The sequence below is a fragment of the Camelus ferus genome, chromosome 25 (assembly GCF_009834535.1).
Source record: "Camelus ferus isolate YT-003-E chromosome 25, BCGSAC_Cfer_1.0, whole genome shotgun sequence".
Lineage (NCBI taxonomy): Eukaryota > Metazoa > Chordata > Mammalia > Artiodactyla > Camelidae > Camelus > Camelus ferus.
This window is the reverse complement of record NC_045720.1, coordinates 1,474,812-1,484,118: the sequence shown is the minus strand read 5'-3', so window position 1 is coordinate 1,484,118 and position 9,307 is coordinate 1,474,812. Positions and strand designations below refer to the sequence as shown.

General features: G+C 65.0%; 2 protein-coding genes across 2 annotated transcripts; one reads left to right on the top strand and one right to left on the bottom strand.

Annotated features, from left to right (window-relative positions):
- Positions 1–1,112: 1,112 nt before the first annotated feature.
- THEM6 (thioesterase superfamily member 6) lies at positions 1,113–5,671 on the top strand. Its single transcript, XM_006180866.3, has 2 exons — positions 1,113–2,090; positions 4,152–5,671. The coding sequence occupies exons 1-2, from the start codon at positions 1,311–1,313 to the stop codon at positions 4,263–4,265; spliced, it is 894 nt and encodes a 297-aa protein (XP_006180928.2). The 5' UTR covers positions 1,113–1,310; the 3' UTR covers positions 4,266–5,671.
- Positions 5,611–8,936, bottom strand: SLURP1 (secreted LY6/PLAUR domain containing 1). The gene is made up of 3 exons (XM_032467719.1): positions 8,788–8,936; positions 8,229–8,348; positions 5,611–7,951 (listed from the first exon to the last, which is right to left on the bottom strand). Exons 1-3 carry the CDS (start codon positions 8,849–8,851, stop codon positions 7,752–7,754), a joined length of 384 nt encoding a protein of 127 aa, XP_032323610.1. The 5' UTR covers positions 8,852–8,936; the 3' UTR covers positions 5,611–7,751.
- Between the last annotated feature and the right edge of the window lie 371 nt (positions 8,937–9,307).

Genomic DNA, 9,307 nt, shown 5'->3' with positions numbered 1-9,307 from the left:
GGACATGTCATTCCGTTGGATCTGAGAAGTGAGCCCACCCCTGGGACGGACAGCTCAGGGCCGAGCCAGGCCAGGGAGAGCATTACGGGGACAAGTGTGCACAGTGTGCCAGGGCTTTCCTAGCGCATCTGATGGGAATGAGCTCCCTGCCCCCGGGAGCGTCCGAGCAGATCCAGGGACTCAGGAAAAACCGGATCCCCCTCTGCCCAGCTGCCGGCCCCAGAAGCAAAGCCAGAAAAGCAAAAAACAGCCTCTGCCCCAAAGGTCTGACCAAGGTGCGGGAGGCCGCCCAGCCCCAGCGTGGACTGTGGGACGGGGCTGGCCCCGGGGCTCCTTCCTCCAAGGGTCCTTCGAGAACCCTGAAACCCCAGGCCCAGGCAGGTGTGGACTGAACTACAGCCTAGCTGGCTCGGTCCAGCTGCTGCCGGACCTGTTCTCAGAGCCACTGGTCCCCAGAAATCACTCAGTAACTCCTTAAACCCACCCATCCCCGGACTCCAGCACAGACCTAAGTAGGCAGCCACTGGGGTCACAGACAGATGCAGTCGTTGGAGAGCCCTGGAGGCCAGCTGGGATAGCTGGCGAGGCCTTCTCTGGGCCTTCCCCCTTTGGTCCTGCAGAGAAGAGGGGCAGGACACGTGACTGTGTGCCACATTCCCCTGGACAGGCGTCCCAAGTGCCTAAGGCAAGAAGCCTTTGAATCCACTGCTGAGTCATTTACATTTATCAACTCCTCCCGCTCCATCCCAGTTTCTAAAGGGATAAAGGGTGGGAATGCTTGGTAATGAGTTTATGGTTATCAGGATCCTGGGGGTGGAGGGGTGGGGAGGGATGAATGAGTGGGAAGGGTTAGTGAGGTTACAGGCTGGGACTGAAAAGGTGTATTGGGGCCAGGCTCTGATGAATCCGCCGCACACGCGCTGGGGCTATCGCCCTGCGGGAGTCGGGAGCTCTGGAGGTTCTGGAGCAGAGGAGGGTTGGTTTCCTGTAGTCTCCAAGCAGCGCCACCGGGGACCGGGCTGAGTCCATTTCTCATGCAGAACTCCACAGCCTAAGCCACGGACGTGCTGGAGACTTTGACCCTCCCAGATTAGAGGCGGAATCCCTGGGGCCAGTCAGGCTCTACCGGAGCCACGGAGAGGCGCAGGGCGGCTAGCGCTCCGAGCAAGGGCGCGACGCTGTGGGAGATCCGGGAAGCTCCTGCGCCTGCAGAGCGGGGCGTGGCCGCCAGAGGCCGCTGTGGCCCTCGGCGCGCCGCCCCGTGCCCCGCCTGCCCCGGGGAAAAGCGAAAGCGGCGCTAGCGGCGGGGGATGGGACGGACCACTGAGAGTCGGGGGGGGGCGGGGCGGGGCTCCAGCCTGCGGCGCCAGCGACCTCGGGCGCTTTTCCCCCTCAGCCGGCCTCGCGAGGTGGTTCGCTCCGGCCGCGCCGCTCTCGCGGGTTCCCAGGCGGGCCCGCGGGGCGCGGGTGGCAGCGCTCGGGCTCCGGCGCCGCGCGCACAGCTGGCACCCGTGCTGAGGGCTTCGCCGCGCGCCGCGCCCGCTGCCGCCGCCGCTGCCGCCGCCGCCGCCGCCGCGATGCTGGGGCTGCTCGTGGCGGTGCTGGCTTTGGCGCTCGCCTACTTCGCGCTGCTGGATGGCTGGTACCTGGTGCGCGTGCCGTGCGCCGTGCTGCGCGCGCGCCTGCTGCAGCCGCGCGTCCGCGACCTGCTGGCTGAGCAGAGCTTCGCGGGCCGCGTGCTGCCCTCGGACTTGGACCTGCTGCTGCACATGAACAACGCGCGCTACCTGCGCGAGGCCGACGTGGCGCGCGCCGCGCACCTGGCCCGCTGCGGCGTGCTCGGGGCGTTGCGTTCTCTCGGGGCCCGCGCCGTGCTGGCCGCTTCGTGCGCGCGCTACCGCCGCTCGCTGCGCCTGCTCGAGCCGTTCGAGGTGCGCACCCGCTTGCTGGGCTGGGACGACCGCGCCTTCTACCTGGAGGCGCGCTTCATCAGTCTACGAGACGGCTTCGTGTGCGCGCTGGTGCGTTCTCGCCAGCACGTGCTGGGCACCTCCCCGGAGCGCGTCGTGCAGCACCTGTGCAAGCGCAGGGTGAGCATCCCCCGCCCCGAGTTCACTCCTTCCGCCCGACCCGGAGGACTCCTGATCCCTGCCCCCAGCCCTGGGAAGGCCCAGTGCCTACCCCTCCTTCAAGTGCCTCTGCCCTGCTAAGTACTGCTCCAGCCCTTTCTTTTGGACCCAGGGCCTTTTTCTCTGATGCTGTTCTTACTGGGACCTTCCCAGGTCCCCTGATCAACTTTTCATAGTCAGATTCAGTCGGAGTGTGGAGTCAGCCTCACCGGTCCTTGGTTCTGAATGGAAGATGGAGGAAGGAGGGGGAGGTTGTCTGTGCAGGAGGTTTCTGGGAGTTCTCAAGGACCTGGGATTCCCTTCACCTAGCTTAGAGCTAAGGGGCTGGGTCACCATCACCTAGGTGTGGGGTGGGGATTGAGTCCCAGAGAGCTGCAGGCCCTTCTGCCTTTTGCAGGTGGAGAGAAGAAGGCCACAGCATCTGCCTGAGGCTCAGGGCCTTTCCCCAGGGCCTGCTCCTCCTGGTACAGCATGGCCTGCTACTGCTGCATGGCAGCCGGGCCCTGGGGATGCCGCCATGGTGATGGCTGCTGGAGCAGACTCCTGCTGCAAGCAGGTTCCTAAAAACGTGCCTGGAGCCTCCGTGCCAGAGCTAGGGACTCCCAGACCCATAGGTGCTCTCAGGCAGGGCACTGCCATCTCTGGCCCTGGACCAGAGCAGAGGAACACAGCCTCACCTTAATCTAAGAGGCCAGCCTTTCCTTTATATCAGAGGTGGGGAAACTGAGACTCAGAGAGGCGATGGGAGCTGCCCGAGGCTGCACAGCAGGCCACAGGCTTAGCCCCCTGGTTTTCTGTCTCTGTTAAGTCAGGAACACCCCCACAGGGCCTGGGTCTCTCCCCACCCCACACCCCCAGAGATGCTCTGTGTGTCCCTGCATGTGTCCGGAGGCCAGCAGGTGGCCACTGATGCCTTAAATTGATGAGCTGAGTGCTGTGACCGAAAGATGGAGGAGAGGGAGTCAAGACCACTTTCCCTCAGGGGAGGGTGCCACATGGTCAGGTGTGGGCTGATGGGTGAGGTCCACATGAGAGGTGAGGGGGTTCATACCACAGCATGGCAGGGATGCCCCGACGATACCCAGCCACAGATAGGAGGGCCAGGGCATGGCCAGGAGTCACCCAGCCTGAGCCCTTGGGGCGGGAGGGTCCCAGATGCAACCTGGGATTTAGTGTGGGGCAGGCTGAGTCCAGTGCCCAGGGATCCACATGGACAGTGTGGCCTTGTGGGGAGAGCTTGGCTGCAGCCAAGTCTGGCTCTGGTCGTTACAGCTGGGCTGGGAGGAGGATGCGTCCAAGAGCCAGGCCCAGCTCTGCCCAGACTCGCCCAGTAACCTGGCTCTGTGCACCTCTGCCCAGCCCCCCTGACGCTCCTTCCTCCCTGAGAGCCCCCAAAGCCCCACTGCAGGGCCTCAGACCCCTCCACCTGGCCCAGCCTGTCACCTGGCCCCATCACAAAATGGCCGGGTTGGCAGGGAGGTGGCAGGTGTCGCTGAGTAGGAGGGCTGGCAGTGGTGGTGGTCAGGCTCAGAGCTGACCCGGGAGGTGGAGTCCAGCTCCCGTTGGTGCACTGAAAACGAGAGGGGCTCAGACAAGCCCCTGCCCAGGGCTCTCCCAGCAGTCACTCTACTCTGGATTCTGTTCCCACAGGCCTCTGGTCACTCTGGGTCTCCTTCCACCCGCTGCTGGCCTCAGAGGGTTTTGCCCTGGTTCTGGGGACATGCAGAGGGCTTGGGCTTGGGGAAGACAGGCCCAACAAAGGCAGGGTGGTGTCTCGAGAGCTAGGATGGGGGAGAGGAAGCACCGAGGGGCCTGGGAGGGTGTCAGGGAGGGGATACCTGGAAGGGGAGGAGGATGACATCCCCTTGGGGCTGGGGAGCAGCATTCAGGCAGAGGGAACAGCATGAGCAGAGGCGCAGAGGTGTGAGGGCAGCAACCGGGCTGGGTCCCCCTCCCCACAATGCGGCTCATCCACAGGGCAGCGGGTGGCCTGTGGGAGTCTCACCCTGCTCTCCCCTGCAGGTGGAGCCCCCTGAGCTGCCGGAAGACCTGCAGCACTGGATTGCCTACAATGAGGCCAGCAGCCAGCTGCTCCGGGCCGAGAGTGGGCTCAGCGATGTCGTCAAGGACGAGTGACCACTGCAGCTGGCCTGCCCTGCCCACCAGCCTTGGCCTGGGGGCAACTGCCTATCCTTCCCCGCCTGCCGCCAGCAGAGAGTGGAGAATGGGCTGGCTGGGCTAGGCTCTCTCCAAACTGGAGTAGCCTGGCAACCAGCCTGGCCCCATTCACATGCTCAGGGCCCTCCCCCGCCCCCATTATCCATGCCCCTCTATGCCTCATCCTGCACTGAGCATGGGATGGGGGTGACAGAGGCACCCAGACCAGCTCTGCCCTCAGGGCAGTGCTGATGGGCAAAGTGGGGGCCCCTGGCCCTTGGCCTGCAGCCTGTGGGCGTTGGGGGATGGCCCGCCCTGCAGGTGAGCCAGGCTTCCAAGGGCCTGAGTGCTTGGAGCAGGGGACCACCTCGAGTTGCCCTGAGCCCTGCCGGAGCTTGGAGTCTAAGCTGCTGTTGGGGGCACAGCAGAGCTGAGGCTGGCCAGGCCAGGGCCTCGAGACCTGACTCAGGGACAGCCGGGAGCTGCAGGGGAGGGAGGGAGGGAGGGGGAGGGGCTGCGGCAGAGACTTGCGGCCCCAGAGAGTGTGCTGAGGCCAGTGCAGGTCCATTGGCGCAGGGGCCCCTGTGGAGGTGGGTAGCTCCCATAGCTGGGGGTGTCCTAATTGGGGTCTGCTGCTGAGGAGGGATGGGAGGTGGGCATCTGCCTGGGTGCCCTCACCTGTCTGCACCCCTCAGCACCCATAAGGCCGTGCTTGTGACGCTGGGCGGGGCCCTGCTTTATCTGGGCCTGCAGCACCCCAGACTGTCCACCCACTGGGGCTGTCCTTGCCTGACATCTGGCCCCGCTATTGATTTTTTCTTTCCTGCTCTAAGAGCTGCCTCTCTTGATAGGCTGAGGCTGGAGAGAGGTCTTCGTGGCTGCTGGGTCCTGGCAGCTGCTTTTGGGGCTCCCTGATGGGTTCACCAGCCTGCTGCAATGGTGGCTGAGGTCTCCCGCTCCTGCCCAGTCCCTTGACTTGCAGCTGCAGAAAGGGAAAACTGGAGAGAAGCAGGCACTGGCCCGGAGCCTCCAAGAGCACCAGGGGCAAAGTGAGGCGGGCCTTGGTCCCTGGCTGGCTGGAGACACTGAGGTCAGGTCCCTGGGTGTAGGATTGCTGCTTGCCATGTGTGTGACTGCCCAGGGCAGGGTGCCTGCTTGCAGCTGCCCCCGCCGGCCCTTGGGACAGGGCAGAGCAGCTGGGGCCTGGAACTGCCTCCTTGCCGCCCCGTTCCAGAAACCCCATTGCCAGCTGGAGCCAAGAGCGCAGCCACGCCCCGATCCCACGCCGTCCCAACGCTGTCGTCCACCTTACAGCTGCCATGGGAAAGCTGCAATATTGCCATTTTATTTAAAGAAAGCCCAGGATTAAAGGGTGTTAAATGTGAGTGTGCCGGAGAGGCCCCATTTCTGAGGCCCACCCCCGCCAGGGAAGCGGCGGGCCACTTACAGCTGTGGAGGGGGGTGTTGCCCAAATTGTTACGTGAACTTTGGGGCCAGGCTGCCCGGGCAGGACTCGTCCCTGGTCCATGGAACATGGGACCAAGGCCAGAAAGGAGCTGCCCAAAGCCTCTTCCAGCCCCTGGCCCTCCTCATCCACAGCCCTCCACAGGGGCTTGCGAGGTTGTGCCCCAGATTCTGGGTCTGGGCCCCCAGGCCCCTGGGGGATCACTGGGCAGAGTCGGGGGAGGCACGTGGGGACACAGGTCAGTGGGCCTTCATGGGTGGGGGGATGGGTGGGGGCGGAGCACAGGGATATTCTGCAGGGCCCCCTGAGAGGACATAGGGCAGGTGAGTGAGGGGGGTGTCTGTGCCCTGACCTTCTGCCCAGGAGGGCCCAGGCGGACTTGAGAAAGAGCAGTTGGAAGCAGCTGTGTTTGCAGCAGGCACTCAGGGATGGGGCAGTGGGAGTGGAGAAGCACATGGCAGGTCAGTGGTCTGCTGCCCTTTCCGTCTCCCGCCAGGTCTGAGGGCCTTGGGGCCTCTCAGGCTGTGCCTCACGCCTGCCCTGAGCCAGTGGCAGCCGCGTCAAATGTCTGTTTCTCTTCACTTAAGAGACGTTGGCACAGGTGCTGTGGGCCACGAGGCAGGGGGGTTGAGGGGGTCATGGCAGTTGTCTGAGTTGACCATTGTCAGCCGGGACAAGTTACAAATGGGACTGCAGACAGGAAATGGTGCCCCCAGGTGGTCTAGGCCCAGGCAGGTCCAGCCAGTGGTTCTGAGTGGCTGGCTGGGACCCTGGAGCAGGGCAGGGGCTGGGGAGCCCTGCTTGGGGTGCCTGGGCGTAGTCTGCCCTGCTTGGCACCATGTGTGTGGGGGGCGACCAGGGGGGTGTGGTTCAAGATGTTCAAGGGCGTCTGGGCTGAGTGTGGCTGTGCCCCGGGGCATGGGGACTTCTCTGTCCACTTCAGGGAGATGCACCCCAGCCGAGGGGGCAGGGGGACAGGAGGACAGGAGGCTCTCAGTCTATGTTTGGAGGACATACCATGGGGGCGTGTCTCAGTCCTGGGCAGGTGGCAGGGAGAGCCAGGGCAGAGGATGGGATGGAGAGGACCTGGTGGCCGATCTCTGGGTGTCTGGGGTATGAGACCCTGACCTGGCTGCCCCTGGGAGGAGCCTGAGGGGCGCACGCCCTCTGCTGGCCACGCTTGAGCAGAGCGGAGGCCTTGCAGGTGCCCCTGGCCGCCCACCAGCCTTCCTGGGGGATGGGCAGCTGCCAAGCCTCTCCCATCTGCCCTTCCCGCCTCGGAGACCCGAAGGCACCCTCCCTGTGGCTCTGCTGGTGAAGCTGAGGTGGAGTGACTTGGGCTTGCTCAGACCCCGAGGGGAGGCCGTAGCTCTGGCTTCTTGCCTCCAAATGCAGGGTCCAGTGGGGCTGTCTGGAAGTTTGGCCATACATAGAATCTGGAAAGTGCCCGGCCCAGAAGGCCCAATGGGAACTTGTGCCTGGAGAGGGGCATCGACGCCCCTGGGGTCACTCAGGCTCCTGCCTCCGCCTGCCTACAGTGGGGCTGGAGCAGGTCACACCCGGGGACAGCTGGGAGCCATGTGAGGGGGAAGCAGGAGCTTGAGGCGGGCTCTCCTGGGGCCCAAGGGCCCTGGGCCCTGGGGGGTGCTCAGCCCCCGAGGACACTTGCTGCTCCTCCGGCTGGCAGGCTGGCCCCTGGGAACCTCTCAGCAGCCCGGGGGGCCTTGGGGAAGCTGGGCGGCCTTAGTATTCCGTGCACACAATCTCGTGGAATCTCAGCTGTCCCCAGGGCCGAGGGTGTAACAGGCCCATTGTCAGAGGAGGAGACTAAGGCCCATGGAGATTGGTGGGTGCAGCACTCCACACCCCCTCCCACGCACTTGGGAAGACCCAGGCCCACCTGGGAAGCTCCCCTAGGGTCCCACGGGTAACCTGAGGCCCAGGGAGCTTGGGCCATGGAGGCGTGCCAGCAGTGGTGGCCACTGGCAGAGCCAGGCTCTTCAGGGAAGGAGGTGGCTGAGGAGTGTGGCCCCCAGAGTGGCCAGGGCCCCGGCACTGAGCCTGGCGGCCCCCACAGAATTGCAGAGATCACGGAAGCAGCAGAAGACGGGGTGTCTGACCCCAAAGCTGTCCGGGTCAGTGGCCGTGCAGGAGCTGGAGCAGGAGCGGGTCACCACAGGGCTCTGGCCGAAGGGGAACTCTGCCAGGGCGGGCAGGGGTCAGAGCCAGCCCCCAACTGCCCAGCGCCATCCCCGCCTCCATGCACCTCACCTTGACCTTCCCACCGCCTCCCCCGCCACCTTGAGACCGCTGAACTAACAGCAGGCCTGGGGAGTCCTCCGTGCCCCACCAGTGCCCTGCTGGGGTCCGCGGTGTGGCCCTGGGATGGAAGCCCAGAGCCGAGGCCGATGCAGCCCTTGGGCAGCCCTTCAGAGCCAGCCTGCTGGACCCCCGCCCCCAACACCCCCCAGCCTCACCTGACTCCACCGCCACCAGTGTGGTCTTGCAGGCCGTGTGCTCCGGCTTGCAGCGAGTGATGTTCTTGCACAAAGAAATGGGCGTGGGCTGCTTGCACGTGAAGCACCTGAAGGCCTCACCTGGGTGAAGGGTAGGGGCAGACCCTCATCACCTGACTTTGAGATCCGTCCTGGAGGCAGGAAGGAGGCTGGAGAAGAGATGGGGGTGGCCCTCCCCTGGGGCATCCCCACAGGTCTGCTTGGAGGGCGTCCCCTGTCCCTCCCCGGGAGACAGGGCTCGCCTCGCTGAGACCCTTCAAGCCTGGGGCTGGGGGCGGCAGACCTGAACACTGCATCTCTCTACCCGAGCCTCAGTTTTCCTGCCTGGAGAACGGGCTGTGACCCCTGCCCCCTTCACCCCGGTGAAGCCAGGCTCAGGACCAGGAGGCTCTTTTAGGGTGAGGGAGGTGAGCCCAGTGGGCCTAAGGAGGGCTTCCACTCAAAGCCCTCGGACGCCCCCTCACCACTGAGGAGGTGGGCCAGGCGAGGACCCCTCCACAGCCACCCCTGCCGCACTCACCAGAGTGTGCACCCAAGAGCGCAGCGAGCAGCAGCAGCGGTGGCAGGGCCCTGGGAGAGGCCATTCTTCGTGCTCAGGAGGCGAGAGAGGCCTCTGCCGGCCTCCCATGGGGATTTATACCCCGCGCTCAGGCTCCTACTCTGGGTGGTGGTGGGAGTGGCATGTGAGTCAGTCGGATGGCACAGGACAGAAGTGGGAGGCACTGGCGGGAGGCTGTGTGGGTGGCCACAGCACTCCTACGCCTTGGGGAACAGGACCCCTTGGTGCTGGAGCCCGCCCGGCACCCCTCCCTGCAGCCTGTCTGCGGCGCAGGGGGGCCACACGGGAAGTGCAGGCCCCTCTGGCGGGCCCTGGCCTGGACTCACGTCTATTTGAAACCTAACGAGGCCAAGGCCAATCTCCACACCCAGACAACCCCTCCTGGTGTAGACCTGACCCAGGGACCCTCCAGAGCAGAGGCCCAGAGGTGGGGTGTCATGCCAGGTGTGGAGGTGAGTGCCTGGGGGAGTGTGAGGGTGGT